This window comes from Corythoichthys intestinalis, chromosome 6 (genome assembly GCF_030265065.1).
Source record: "Corythoichthys intestinalis isolate RoL2023-P3 chromosome 6, ASM3026506v1, whole genome shotgun sequence".
Classification (NCBI taxonomy): domain Eukaryota; kingdom Metazoa; phylum Chordata; class Actinopteri; order Syngnathiformes; family Syngnathidae; genus Corythoichthys; species Corythoichthys intestinalis.
In genome coordinates, this window is record NC_080400.1 from 26,249,006 (window position 1) to 26,265,253 (window position 16,248).

Consider the following 16,248-nt stretch of genomic DNA (forward strand, 5'->3'; position numbering starts at 1 on the left):
ACATGGAAAGCTAAGAGAGTCGAAATGCATATACATATTCTGCATGGTGATGATACCAAATAGTGTTCTAATTAGGTAAGAAGAAAGGTGGCACAATTCTATTTTGCACTCTGATGAGTAAATGAATATTCAAGAAATTTAATCTCAAATTTCTGCACTATCCAGATTTCAGGAATACAAATGCATGTGAATGCAAAGTGTTTGTGCGTATTGCCTGAGTGCAGTAGATCTGGTTACTGGAGGCCATAACAAAAATGTTTTTCTGTTTTGATTAAATGTTGTTTTAATTCAAAATTTTTTAAACAGTATATTTATTACATAATTATAAATGAAACCTAGTGTCCACCTACCAGTATGTGGCCATCACTTGTTCTGTGCCAAATGTTCACATTATGAGTTTTGTAGGCCACAATATTATGTCCACATACAGTGGGGAGAACAAGTATTTGATACACTGCCAATGGGAAAACCCATTGGCAGTGTATCAAATACTTGTTCTCCCCACTGTACGGTATAGTATGTGGACGCCACGTCTTTATGAGGCGTTTTTTTGATCTTGTCTTATAAGGCAGTGGTCCCCAACCATTGGGCCGCCGACTGGTACATGTCCGTGGCACATTTGCTACCGGGATGCACAGACATCTATAAGATCAAGTGTAATAATTTATTAACGACTGGAATCTGGCCTGTGGCTCTTGACGCATCAATATCCCTGTCTACTCTATAGACCCTACCCACCGACGTCACAAAACCACGTGCTCGCTGTATGGTTCCGCCCACTTGTCCGTCATTTTGTCTCTGTATTAGCATTGGTTTCAATTGATCGAGGAATTTAAAATGCATTTCATGGAAGACCCGGTGCTTTCTGATGCCGTAAACTCACTGGATGTGTTGCATAAAAGGCGTTATGTGGAAAAGCTTCGTTCTATACAGTCGCCAGATCCATATTTGATGCCCAAATCGATGTTTTTCGACCCACTGTCTTCGCCCTGTCTGCCTGACATCTGCTACGCTGATATTTACAACTATCTTGTCCACACAAAATCAGCCTATTCTCACGAAAATTTGAAAAACTTCAAGAGCTTGGAGGCTTATAAATACTTTGTTGCTGGTTGGGTGAAACAGGTCCTCGTCCACGAAAATTCGGCAGGAATCTATCTTGTGCTTGGAAAGGTGAGTTACGAAATTTTCAATTCAAAATCTTTTGTTATTGCTAACATCCACTGTCAAGTCTAATGTATTTCATGTCGTTTGTCAATGGAGTTAAGGCTTTTAATGTTTATATGGTTTAGCGATAGCACTCTCACTACATACATACGTGTATGTTGTCGGCGATTAGCCTAGCAATGATCTTAATTGTGGTTATTTGTCATCCCAAAACCCTCTAAGTATATCTTAAATGCATCTTACCGGATATAAAATGACTACTACATAGTCTGTGGTGATTTTTTGGTGCCCAGTTTTCACGTCGAATTGCAGCCGTCCATTTCGCTCTCCTCTTTGGATCCCTCGGAATACGGTAAAACTTCAAGTCTCTCCTTCCATCTTTTCTGTTAGTGCAACCAACAGCCACACACGCCTTCACCATTTTGATTATTAATGTTAAGGAGCAGAAAAACACGCCGTAAATAGGAGGAATGTACGTAGCCGTAACAGGTTAACACTATGTTTTGACGGACAATTGGGCGGTACCATTCAGGACAGCGGAGTTGTGACGTCACGTGGGTAGGGTCTATAGACTAATCTGAGTAAAGATTTGTATAGGTCGCCATCTAGGGGTTGGCCGCAATTATTAGGGTGTTTGCACACCTATAGCAGCCCAGCGCCAGTCAATGTAAACAGTAACTTTATCTGCTGTGACTGTGTGCTGCGGGTGGCAACGTCTTTGGACAGCTTTTTTACGGGGTAAAGGCCACCTGCTGAGCCAGAAGAGGAGCCTACAACCAAGTCCATTCTGCATAATATGTGGCTAGCAAACGAGGCAACAAAAGCGAATGCACTGAGAGCATCATACCTCATGGCGAACTGTATTGCTAAAGCTAAGAAACCTTTCACGATCGGAGAAGAACTCATGCTTGCGAGCACCGATATTTGCCGACAAGTTTTAGCAGAGGCCGCTGTTAAAAAAATGTTGATTCAGTGTATAGAGAGTGACATTTTCCCTTCACTTAATATTCGTTTTTAGCCTCGACATGTTATTTTATATTTACTGTCATTTTCTGCCACACATTGCTCATCCGTGAAAAAAAAGGCCCAGATTACACTGGTCCGTGGTGCAAAAAAGGTTGGGGACCACTGCTATGAGGGGTTACAAAAGTGGAACAGTCATTTTAACATATTTAATTTTCATTTGCAAACAGTTGCCTCCTGCCTTTAAAAGTCAACTTCATTCAATTGCATGGCTGTTGCAATAAAATGGAAAGCTGAGAAGTCCAGGAAAAAATAAGAAGTCTAGTCAAGTTTACTAATATAACTAAGAGCTTTAAAAGAAAAACATCTGTTTATAAAAGAATGTACCCTAACATGAATCTCAGATGTTTTGTGTAAACACTCAACAAGTGGAGTCAAAATAAGACAACATAATAACAATACCAGCAACAGTAACAGCAGCTTTTTCGCTCATAGTTTTACAAGTTGTATTTCAGTCCCAATTTTATGTCTTTATAAGATGAACTGAGCGTGAAAACAAGTTTGGTGAAGATTTAAAGAACAAGTGATATTTTAACAGATGCCAAAGGACAGGCCAGTGGAAACAATGCATTTATATTGGGTGGTTGATCTTTTAAGCCTGAATGGATGAATTGCTGCTGACTACATGCAACTTCTTTTTTATATTACTCTTGACTGCTCATGTTTTTTTCTTGGTACGCTACTGAATGGCACTGCATGTTTTGCACAAAAGCCAAAGTGAAACAACTTTATTTGTTGATGTTGTTTTTTTAAAGTTATGGATCCCTTTTCACATATTTTGTGAGATGATGGTTCTGAAGTAATGGTGTGACCAAACTTTAATGCCAGCTTTGTCTTTTGCATTGTCCTTAGCACAAGGATGTCGTATTTATATCTATGAAGTGCACAGCCATGGGCTGTAAAAATAAGTGGTCATCTGTTCATTTAGGAAAATTGCCAATGTTCAATAATTGAGTTGAGTCTGTCAGACGCTAGAGACAGATGAAACTCATTTCTGGTTTAGCACCATGCATTAACTCAATGACAGTAATAGACGTCCAATCCATTTGAACTGTGTGGGCTGGCAAGGATCATTCACTTGTATTTAGCGACACGGTAACGCATGAATGATAGAATAGAATAGAATAGAATAGAATAGAATAGAATAGAATAGAACGCCTTTATTGTCATTACACAAAGTGTCATGAGATTCAAAGCTGCCTCATAGAGTGCACACACACTTACGCATAGTGTCTAATCCAGATGATTGATTTTTAAATTTTAGTTGAGAGCCATATGGTTGCTGAACCATTCAAGTCAACCCAACATTCTCGAGAAACTACACATGACTCAGTCCAACTCTGCACTCTAGACACTGATGTGATAGTTTTTCTTGAAGGTGAGGCTATTGTTAGCTATTCGTCATCCACATGGCCTTCTCCCCTTAGACCGTTATGGTTTAATCTGAGTTTTCACCTCCTGTAATGGGCCAGCTGTCACAGGAAGGACAAACTGTTGAGATTTTACTTCATACATGTGTGTATTGCAATGTGGTTAGTGATGGCTGCAGGAGGTGTTCAATGGCTGGGTGCCCTTCTCTAATAGTACCCTTCACTCTAAGAGAAAAGACCGTGTCTGTGTGCCTGTGATTGTGGTTCACTGTTGAACGAGCTGGTAACTTGTCAGTATGGTCCGCCAACATCTGTTGAAGTAAACATAGAAACTTAAACTTGGAATGCAACTTGTTCTTTTCATCCTGGTCATGAACCTCTCATTCTTTTATAACCAGCTAGTGTTGTTCAGCTAAGAGATTGCTGCAGAGGTGCTCAGAACTGCAACTTTTAATGGGATTCTATTCAACTTTACAGCCCTGATCCACTTTTATAGGTCTGACTTCTAGTTCAGACAGAACTAGCCACATGAGAGAAATGTAATCTGTCGCCTTGATGCTGTCAGTTTCACTGCACAATATTGGCTGAAATACTGTAAGTGCTTTGACTTTTTATGTTGTCTTTGTAAAGTTTGCACCCTAAGAACTCTAAATTTACCCACCCCTAAAGTCGAATGTTATTGGAGTTCAATCAGAACCAAATAGTATGAACTCCAGATGTCTATATGGCTTTTTTGCCACATTTATGTTTCCATTTAAGGGTATTTTGCTTTATCAGGGGTTTTCAGCCTTTTGAGTGTAGGGGTCTGAGCACTTTGTTGAAAGAAATTACATACTTAAAACACTTGAAGAGTAGTAAAGTAAAAAAGAAAAACTGTGTAAAAAAAAAAACTGTTATGACGGCAAGCCGTTAATGTCGATCCAAAACACAGACCAGGAGATCAATAGAGCGAATGTTTGTATATTTAATGAGTACAACAAAGGGAGCACGCTAGGAAACGCGAGTATAACAAAGTACAACTTAGAGAGCACGCTAGAAAACGCGAGTATAACAAAGTACAACTGAGAGAGCACCCAAGATGGCGTGAATATAACTGAGTACAAAATTCTAACTACAAAATCCAAAAGAGCACAAAAGTAAATAAGATCAAACCAGAACACGACCGAAGAATGTCGGGAAGCACCGAGGATGACGATGAGCACACAGCGGTAAGCAAAGCAGGTAACAAGCATATGCAATAGTCCGACACTTGTGTATGGTGACAGGACTCCTTAAATAATAAGTGCTCCTGATGCGTCACTGGTTTGTTGTGCAGCCCCGCCCATCTAGTTGATTCATGTGCTGGAATGAAAGGAAAATAACTGAGAAGGCACACAAACGTGGCAAAAACATATTTAGCCTTGCACAATTGTCAATCAGTTGGGGGAAAACCCCAGTGGCAGTCATGTGTTTAGGCACTGACAACACAGACACCTTGCAAAATGTAACAGGTGGTGAGTCCATGCCCCACGCGCTTTGGAAGTCTTTAACTAAAAACAACACTAGCAGCAATACACGCTGGTACAGTTGTTGTCCTTTTAGTGCTTCCTAGCCTTGACTCATTCATCCAGTAACAAATCACGTACTGTATAGACAGCTTCACTATTTTCCCCACCATTCCTTTTTCCTATGTCACTATTACTGTACTGGAAAGGGGAACTGCAATAAATATGAGAAGTTGGAATGAAATGACAAGCGGGGATTTACGTCTCTCGCCCAGTTGCTGCAATATCCTTGTTGCCTTTGGGTTCATTTGCTTCTGATTAAGAGGCAGTTGAACATTAGATACATGCTACTCTGTTCTTGCTGTGCAGATAAGTGAAATATGATAAAGTAAAAATTAAGTAGACCTTCTTAGAGGTTACGCTGTGTTAATATTGTTCTTGCATGTGTATCTTTTGATTATGTATTCAGTTGGTACCTCATTTGAAAAGCACAGTAGCACAACTGTTGCTGTATATCCCTGTAACCCCTCCATCCTGAAGGCCATCTGTGCTATGTTTGTTTTTGGCTCTGTGAAATTTAATGTTTGGGTGAGCAAAATAGTTTTAGGGATGCCAGGATGAGATTTTTGTGTTGGAACAAGTGTGGGTGTTTGCAAGGCCAGACAAGCATTTCCATTCTGCAGTAAAGTAAGGTGTTTTTTTCCCCCCCTCATGTCAAATCACTTTTCATTCCTGAGAAAAGACTCCATATCGGACATGGCTGGGATTAAAGACCATTGAAGCCTAACCCATGTCAATTGAATTGGTCCAATTGGTTCTTGCGCTCACTGCCATGTCTATGTTTTCTGTCAGAGACTGAGTTTCATCAACAACAGACAAAATACAACATGCAGATCCACAAACACTGCAGAATAACAACACTTGCACAAATGTTGTTCACAACATCTGCTTGGCATGGTCTTGCCACAGACATAGGTCAGGTGTAATGTTGTTGAATTTAGGGCCCATTGTCTACCCTGCGGAGAAATTAAACATATGTTAGTTTCTGAAATGACAAGACCGGTACTACAACACAATTTGTTGTGTTCTCGTACCGGTTTTGCTGGTACAGCAATCAGCGCTGCTAAGAAAGCCAGCCTATGTGGGTTTCGGAACGAGCAAGATCAGTACCAAAAAACAATAAATTTCCCCAGAATCTTTCTGAATTTGTTGTGTTTTAATAGTGGTCTTGCTGGTACAGAAACTAGCGTACTCTGGATTTCTTAGCAGGGTGTGGGCACACTTATGTCATTGGCAGTTGTATCAGCATCCTGTACAGTAGGCCACATCATATACTAGCTACAGCTTCCTTTCAAGGCCCATTATGTCTGCCAACTAGGACTGTTACATTTAATCAAGTATTCAACAACTAGATGTTTCTCTAAAAATGGTCAAATACTTTTTTGATTTTCTTAATAGCTAATATTTTACTATTTATCTTTTTTTCTCATTTATATTTTTAAACAAAACGTAGGGAAAACTGAATATTCAGTTGTTGTTGTTGTTTTTTTTTTATTTTTTATTAAAAACGAGAACCTGTAAATATATATCTATATTTGAGTTGTCCGATAATGACTTTTTAACCAATAACTGATATCCTGATATTGTCTAATTTAAAAAATCCGATTCCGATATCAAACCGATACCGATATATGCAGATGTGGACTTAACATATTATGCCTAACTGTATTGTGATGCCTGTACTTCATGCTTTGCAAATGATAAATGTAACAACTTCATGGTTTTCCAAATAAACATTCTGTTAAAAATGGGAGAACAACTGCAGTTATGGGAAAAAGTGCTATATTGCACCACTATATTTATTATTGAAATCTAAATAGTGCAAACATCAGTTTTATGTAGCAAGTGCAAAGTGCCAATAAGGCACTTATTCTGTCTTCTACGTGTGTGTGGGTACACAAATCGACAGATAGCAAAAAAAAAAACAGGCTCTAAAGAGAAGTCTGACGCTAGAGTAAAGTTGAATTGGCTTTACTGTAGTCATCTTTCTTTCGATAAGAGCACTGATACTTTTTTGTAAAACTGAAAACAACAAAACATTGTGTTAATAATATGAAATAGTCACAAATAAGGCAAAGTATACACCACATGTCAATTTCAATAGCAACTGGTAGTACAGCTCACAAGCAATGAAATAATGTAACCACATTTACCACAATTGCAAATGAAAAAAAATACACACGTCCAATATACTACACAACACTCATGAATGTAAAACGAAGAATATAAATTACGAGCAATGCTTGTGTAAGTCACAAACAAGGTGGTGAAATTTCAAGAACTACTATGGTACACTGGCTGCTGCAGACACTAGCTCGTCCATTTAGCTCTTTCTGTTTGCAATGAACTCGCATAGATATGATGATTACATCAGCAGAAAGTGCTGGAACTTATCAAATGTTAATAATACATTAAGCGCCAAGAGGGGGTGAAAAAACACCTGTAACACAGGCAAGCAATAAGTGGACATGACAGCACTAACATATGCATATTGGCTGATAATGAAAAACAGATGTCGTTACTATCTGATATCATTTTAAAATACTTTTATCGGCTGATATTATTGGCTACCCGATAATATTGGACAACTCTAACTGATATTTTTTATTCTAAAAAATTGTTACTTTTTTTCTTTTTAATAATATATCCCTTTCGTTTTTAAAAATGGTATAAAGAAATGTTTTTTTTTATTATTATTATTCTAAATTCCTAATAAAAGGGTGAAAAAAAACAAATTCTCTCTCCGCGAGTCCAGAAATTTGATTTAAATTTAAATGACATGGCGGACCAGATCTTGCCACAGGGCTTGAGTAAACTGTAGTGTTATTTCATAAATTATAACTCAGCTCTTACAGCGTAAATACTCCTTCAGTCTTTCTCTACATCTTATTTCTCTGAGTGCTGTTGCTTTGATGGTTCTTTTCAAACCATCAGAAGAGCCCATCTCTCTTTTCTCTCTCTCGTAATGATGCACATGGATGATACTAATGAGGGGTCCTCAAATTCTCAGTCAGTGTGTCCGCTTCTGTTCCCTTTTCTCCACCGATGGCTTGATTTGTGGTCGTGGCTGCTGGGAAAAAAAAGCTTTTTGTGCTCCTAGTACAAAATTCCCTGAGGGTGATTCCAAAGCAATGCTTGTATGACTTTTCTTATGTCTGCCAGATTAGATATGACTGATGAAAATGTTTAAGAGGTATGAGCGTTACTCTTTGGCTGGCAGACTGAGGCAAATGTCGTGACAGGATGGATGATGCAGTAGATGAAATGGTGCAGGTGGTTGAGTTGAGAGTTTCTGTACTTGTGTGTGGTCCCACAAATGTCTACCTAGAAGTTTTAATTGTGATCTTCAAGAACCTTGCTCTCACCACCCCCTGGCCTATTTTGTGACTTTCACCTACGATTTGATTATCTGCAGTGAAGATAAAAGGTCAGTTATCCAGTAGGAACGTGTGTAATATTCATAATGTATGGTTTTATTAGTCACAGTTCTGTCACTACAATTGCCCACAGAACATAACAATTGACTGGCATATTTGAAGCTAATTATGATCAAACTGTGTTGAGTTTAAAGAACAAAATTGTGATTCATAGTACAGAAACTACAAATACTGAGCTCATTAAAACAGGGGTGCCCAAGTCCGGTCCTCGAGAGACCCTATCTAGCTTGTTTTCCATGTTTCCGTCCTCCAATACACCTGAATTAAATGATCAAAAGAACTGAGTATTTAATTCAGGTGTGTTAAAGGAGGGAGACAAACTTGAATTAAAAGATCAAAAGAACTGATTATTTAATTCAGGTGTGTTAAAGGAGGGAGACATGGAAAACAAGCTGAATAGGGGGTCTCGAGGACTGGACTTTGGCACCCCTGAACTAGAATGTTACTAACCAAAACGGGCCACCATTGTTCAAACCATAATGTCATCAAACCGTAGTTGTTATAATCATTGCGAACACATGGTAAATATGTGTTCTGCGTTTGGTCACGTGACAGTTGCATGCCAAGGGGCATTACGATGTTAATTTACTGTAGGTTGACAGCAGACGGTGTAATTTGAACCCTGAAATTGAGGAAAAGTGACAAATTTATCTGTTCATTTGTTATTCCATGAACGCAATGTCAATCAGAATGCTGTGTTTTGAGCAGATGAAAAAAGAAATATTATCAGTTTAGTTCCTTTGTTTAGGAAAAAAAAAACCTCCTTGCTCTTTCACCATTTTCTGTATATTGTGCACGCACTCGCATGCAAAAACAGGTGCTGTAACCCTTGGTAGTAGGCCTTCTCCTTCTGAAGGAAGATGCATTTTTGTGTAGGCATGTTAGAACTACTAGTGAACCGTTCATGTTTAATGTCTATAGCTCTTTGTCTATTCTATTCTCAGCATTATTATTTTAAACTGTTTCATCTTCTCTTCAAGTGTGAATTGATCTTTATTGCCAAAGAAGATGCAAAACAGAGATTTTATGTCACCATCATGTGACGAGTTGCAATCCATTGCTGCAATTCCTAAATGCCATCTAGCATTTTAGCTTTAGTATTACTACCATAATTGTTTTCTTTGTCTCACTGCCCTGCTACTTTATTTTCAATTCATTCACTCAGACTGTTGTGGAGTGCAAGAAACATCTCGGCACCAACACTTAATCTGAGCCATGTGTCCAAATATTGAGTTATCCTCTTTTTATTAATACCTTTCCACCCTTCCTTCTTTTTCATTCCTATTTTAATTCAACAAGGAATCCTGCCACTGGAGCCAGACCCGGGCTCATTTAATGTATCTGCTTGAGCAAAGGCTGTACATTCTAGTACACAGTGAAGGGCTGTTATGGCTATAGATGAGAGACTTTGTGAACAACGCTTAATTCAAATTGACAGGCCCATCAATTAAACAGCTCAGCAATTGTCTTTGTATGTTATACCTGGACAATGGAATTCCTGTACTGTTTATAACCTCTGTACTAAATTTATTACCATTACTTTTTGCATGATATCTGCAGGATGAAGGCACTTGAACAGAGGACAAAGCTGTATAAAAATTTAAACATTTTTCAGGGATGGAACATAGCTCTGAAACGGACAGGAAGGGACGCTGAGAGTTCAATGGAGACACTCAAAGGGGGTGACGTAAACATTAATTGTGTTAGGACATGAGTGCAAAAAGGTAGGGTGGAGAGACGGAGCTCCAGACAGCAAGCTGCAAGGGATATAATTTGAGATGGGAGCAAAAAGTGTACATGAGTGTGTATCCGTCAAAGGAAAAACAGAATTATCCGAATCCTTGAAAGCAATTTCTTGCTGTGTAATGGGATATAGATGCAAGGTGGGTTTAGGAGAAATGAAGGAGCAAGAAACGAGCTCAGCATTTTGACCATCTGAAACACGGTCTCCATTTCATCTCTGCAATATGACCTCAAATAATAGAAATTATGGCAGTCAGTGCTACATGCATTTTTTACAAAGTCTTCTCATATTTTAAGAACAAATGAAATATAATATGTGTGATGAATGTCTGTTGTGTATTATCTGATATACTGCTCATAACCAACTGAACTTCATGACCTTGGTTCGGCAGGCTTGTTTTTCCGATTCCGCGTCGAGTCAGAGGAAGACAAAGACGGTATTATTTTCTTCGAAACAGCATAAAATATGTGTCCAAAGTACACTGAGCGCTCACTGAGGGATGTACTGAGGAAGCTCTGTCTGCTTTCTTCGAGATGCTTGGTTTACTGATGCCATTAGAGTAGGATAGACTATCATTTGGAAGGTTCTTCGGTATAGGCCGCGCGGTAGTCCACGGTCTTATATTTAGAAAACACCCATCTCATATTTCAAAAGGAAATGAAAATCATAGAAAAATTCTAGCGACAGCCACATTGATACACCATTATGAGCAATAACACCTCTTAAAGGATCCACGTATAGAAAGGCGTATAAACGTTATTATGAGTTAAAATGTTTTGCGATTGAAACCCCTCTTGGTGTTTTCGTTTTTATACAATTTGTAAAATTAGTTTAACTCGTAGATCGCCATTGTTGTTGACGTCATAGGGCGGTGACGCCACATGGTTACGCTGCCGGGCTTCCAGAGTGTGACTCTAGCGACATAAACATGTCATCTGTTCAACCCTTTCAATTTGAACTCTAGAGGAACGTTAATGAGCATGACAGCACTGTCGATAGTTTACAAGACGAGCAGCAAAAGCAAAATTGAACAGGAAAGACGGGATGAAAGGAGAACAGAGTAGGGGGAAAAAACGGTGAAACGTCCTACAAGAAGTGAATTTGACACCCAAAGTACTACCGTGCGCTTTCAACTTGTTTTGTTTGGATGCATACGGTCAGAACATTCCAAAAGAAATTCCTCAAGAAAATACTTAAACATAGTAATATCAAATAAGGGTGGTTTAAATATGCTACGTGACTAATGTGGTCAACAGATCAACAATCTGCTTTAAAGTTACCACACGAAAACAAAATGCTTAAAAGTCTGAGAGGGAAACACATGCAAAAAGTATTTTGAGACAAGAAAAGGTATTAAAAGACTCAATAAAAACACAAATAGTACAATGCAAAAATAAATCTGTATTGACTTGTACTAACTTTCACACTGCAAATTTATAACGTTTTAATCTGCTGGTTTTTCTTAATTCTATTAGAAGAAAAAAAATTCCATCTTGTTTTGAGTGTTAAAGACTAACAGATTAATGGGTCAGATTATTCAATTTACTTTAGGTAAATTTTACCATTTGTTTTTATTAAACCCATACTTCTAAAGGTTGGTCATTTTTCACCAAAATGAAGGGGGCAAATGATTTCAAATAATGTTTTGAACAATATTACTTTTTGAATTAAGGACATTTCTGACGAAAAAAAGGTTCTTTTTTTTTTTTTTTAAAGATTAAATATACTCACTTTTTGCTTAAAATAAGACTGTTAAGATTATTTTCAGATAGCTATTTTTCTTATTTCAAGAAATCGGAGTAAAATTTACTTGGAGCACGGTCAGATAATTTCACTTATTTCAATGATATTTACACTGAAAACAAGGGAATTTAACTAGTCATCAGCCAATCAAACGTGCATTTGAGGGGGAAAAATTTGTGTCACTGTAAGTCTGAACATAATTAAAGTAATTCACTTAATAATGGTAGGGTCAATTCTATCCTTACAAAATATGTGAAGACAATTTAAATGACCTTTATAACTGAACTCATTATATAATGCAAATAAGGTTGCTTAAAAGTTGGTGGGGACAATTTGAGCATCCTAAAAAGTTCCGAGTGTTTATGGCCCTAACGTCCCTATGCAAACCTACGCCATTGGTCCATTAAGAGAAGGACTAGAATTGTTGTGTTAATGTAGTACATATTAGGGCCAAATAAAAGAAAAAAGAAGGACTACGAGATGTAAGTAGTACTATTGCTACAAGAAAAACAAAGTTGTATTATTACGGAGGGTAATGTAGCTGTAATCAGCTGCGCATTTTATGTATATGTACCGTAGCTGAGAGCGATGACGTTAGTCTGGCTGATTAAATATTTCAAATAGATCTTTGTTATGGTTCTTCTTGAAAAACAAAATGTGAAAAAAAAAAAAAATTCTCATGATATGATGCAATTTTGCCGTGGCACGACATGGTGAGGCGGTCCGACTCCGAGGAGCCCACCACCGCAGCTTCAAAAAATCCTACGGGAAACACTGTACCAGGATGTGGAGTCGCGGAGGGCGCCAGGGCGGGAGGGGAAGATTGAAAAGAGAACAGGGCCACGGCGTTCATGTGCGCCGGCATGCACAGCGCCTTCTCTATTTTATCCAAATTATTTTTTATTTAACATCCATACATCGTTTTGGTATAAATATATGAATACATATTTACTTTTTTAAAAAGTTTGCAAGAGAGAAGTCTGGCTCGACCCGACCGTAAATAATCACACATAAGTCGCTCCAGAGTATAAGATGCACCCTCTGCCAAACTATAGAAAAAAACTGCGATTTATAGTCCAAAAAATACGTTAAGTAATTTTAAGCGATGACGCATGTGTTGGACGTCTCGCCGCGTATAAGGAATAACAGTAACCCGGTAGTATTCGTCGAGTGACAATTGACGAAAACTGTGACAATCTACGTCATCACCCCGAGCGTCCATTGCGCGCTTAAAACATGGCGCCCTCCGTAGGTCAAAACAAGTACAAATAATTATAGCTTTTTAAATCAATGGCAATATTTTATGTGTTTCTAATAACATATTTTAGTAAAAGAGAACAGTTGTGGCTTATTACAGCCTACAAGTCTTTAAGGCCAAAGTTCCCTTTAATGTACGTTGTATTTTGATACACTGCAAGAGCCTAAATATAGTCTTCTAAGAGTCTTTTAAAATATTTCCATGGACCTCATTTTCTTTCTCTTGTTATCAGGCTGCTGCTGACTACGCAAAGGCACACCTGCCGGAGGCACTCCGCCAACAGTTGCTGAACTATGAACGTGACCGGGAGCGGGATAGGGAAAAGGATAAAGAGAAAGATGAGAAAAAGGACGGCTTGTCTTACCCATCTATCCTGGCGCAGCAGATCCTGACGATAGATCGGGAAATGTTGGAAAAGCTGTCCGCCACGTACAATGAAGCAGGTATATTTCTATGTTTAATCCACTACTACTTTTCAAACTCTATAGTAATTTAAGGTGCTCACCCAACCTACATTCATCGACTAAAATTTCACATACACTTGAAAAGTTTGTTTTCCTTTCATTTGAGTTGTGTGGATTTCTGGCCAAGTTAATGACTGTAAATGTTATTTTTAGTAATCAAAAAAATCATGCATTTTAACATACTTTTTACAGTATATCCAGTGTGCTGATGAATTCCCTAAATTCCTTGCAGTCAATATCAGCATGTCTTCAAGCCTATTGTTAAAAGCTAAACGGATTAAGGCTTGAATTACAATACAACTCTTGTTTTGGTTTTCATTAAGACTAGGGCTGTCAAACGATTAAAATTCTTAATCGAGTTAATCATAGCTTAAAAATTAATTAATCGTAATTAATCGCCATTCAAACCATCTATAAAATATGCCATATTTTTCTGTAAATTATTGTTGGAATGGAAAGATAAGACACAAGGCGGATATATACATTCAACATACTGTACATAAGTACTGTATTTGTTTATTATAACAATGAATCAACAAGATGGCATTAACATTCTGTTAAAGCGATCCATGGATAGAAAGACTTATAGTTCTTAAAAGATAAATGTTAGTACAAGTTATAGAAATTTTATATTAAAACCCCTCTTAATGTTTTTGCTTTAATAAAATTTGTAAAATTTTCAATCAAAAAATAAACTAGTAGCTCGCCATTGTTGATGTCAATAATTACTAAAAGCTCATGGTGCTTAAACCCATAAAATCAGTTGCACCAAAGCGCCAGCAGAGGGAGACAAAAAACACAAGTAACAAGTGGACATGACACTGTGCTGTCATTTCAATCTGTTTGAGCGGGGCATGTGCGTTCATTGCGTCAAATATTTTAACGTGATTATTTTTAAAAATTAATTACCGCCCGTTAACGCGACAATTTTGACAGCCCTAATTAAGACCTGTCCCAGCAGTACCACTTGAGATAGCAATGGGATATGCAGTAACATTTATTTTGTCCCACTAGTGTACTACAAGTTTTGTTAATTCAAAGGTGTGTCCTAGTGTACAGTGGCTACTAAACATTGCCCATACAACTGGTGATGTCTTCAAGCCTCCTCTATAGTTCACACGCTTCCTCTTTCAGTCATCTATTGTTGAACAGTGACCGTCAGCAGCCCCTGGGCCTTCCTTATGCAGCTGTTTAAATACAAGCCAATCTTCACAAGGCTTGTAGTAATTATCTCTAGAGGAAAGTAAGGCAGGAGTGGGGGCATGTGATGGATGCAGAGAGGTAAGAGAAGGGTCAGAGGAAGGGACATGTGGATGTTGAAGTTGGTTAAAAGCAGTGCAGCAAGGAGACTGACGTTAGCAGTCAGTGAGAGGAAGTTGAGGAGGCGTTTATTGGGTGAGGAAACGGATGGACAGCAAGAAGAATTACAACCTTGTGGTATCACTGGTAGAAAGGGAAGATGAGGACAAGCGAAATATAAAGATTATCTAAAGATTTCAACTTGTCTTAAGACACTAGTCTTCAAATGTTTCAAAAAGTATTTAAATTCTCTTCACCTGATCTAAAAAAATGTCCACATTTTCCAATTGTTTTAACAAAATCTTGTTCCAAAAATCTGTATTAACCTCAAAGATCTACAAGACATTTGCAGGTGATCCAAATTCTTTGAAGATTCTTTAGGTGGTCTATAAAGTGTATGAATATTCTTCAGTTGGTCTCAAAAGCCTGACAATTCAACAGCCCATCCAAAAAGAGTGAGTGTACTATCATACATTGATTAAAGGCAAAGTGTTCTTTTAGCTTGCTTTGGACTGGTTTGCCTCTAATTTACAGGCTTTCTTCAATTTCTTCCAACTGGAAGCTCTCTGTCTAATGAGAGGAGAAAGTGGTTTGCTCAGTGGAAGGTTAACTCGCACTTGGTATGAGGATTTATAACAGACCTACAGGAAGCATTGCCTGTGCAGATAATAAAAAAAAAACTGCGTCATTTTACACCATCAAATCACCATATGTGATGCAACCGTGCGACAATAAAATGAGAATGTAGACATGAAAACAAAAAAAGAAAGAGCATGAAATGAAATGAGTTTGATTTCATCTTCCAACATGCAAACAGCAAAATTATTTTTAGTAAATTTCAACAAGTGAATGGGAATACACTTAATATTAGATTGCTAGCTTAGCTACAGTACTGTGCAAAAGGGTGCAAAAGTTTTAGGCAGGACACCTGCCTAAAACTTTTGCACAGTACTGTATATTTTTATTATATTATGCAGAGGTTGCGCTAGACTTTTTTGTTGTCTGTCATTTTGACTGACAGGGTCATAAAAATCCGGTCATAATCTATTTTTACCCGTCACTTAAATTTTTAAAATGATGATAATGACATTGTGGTGACCCTTTGTTTGGCATAATTCACCTTCCGTACTTGTGTGTCCATTTGGCCGAGCATGTTACCGGCTACGACAGTCACGTGACAGAGACACTTAAGAGCCGCG

General features: G+C 38.0%; 1 protein-coding gene across 1 annotated transcript in view; it reads left to right on the forward strand.

Annotated features, from left to right (window-relative positions):
* ppm1lb (protein phosphatase, Mg2+/Mn2+ dependent, 1Lb) overlaps positions 1-16,248 on the forward strand; it is an 89,464-nt gene that overhangs the window by 40,198 nt on the left and 33,018 nt on the right. The window contains exon 2 of the mRNA XM_057839539.1: positions 13,519-13,729. Within this exon, the coding sequence (XP_057695522.1) occupies positions 13,519-13,729 (211 nt within the window). The remainder of the gene's footprint in view (positions 1-13,518; positions 13,730-16,248) is intronic.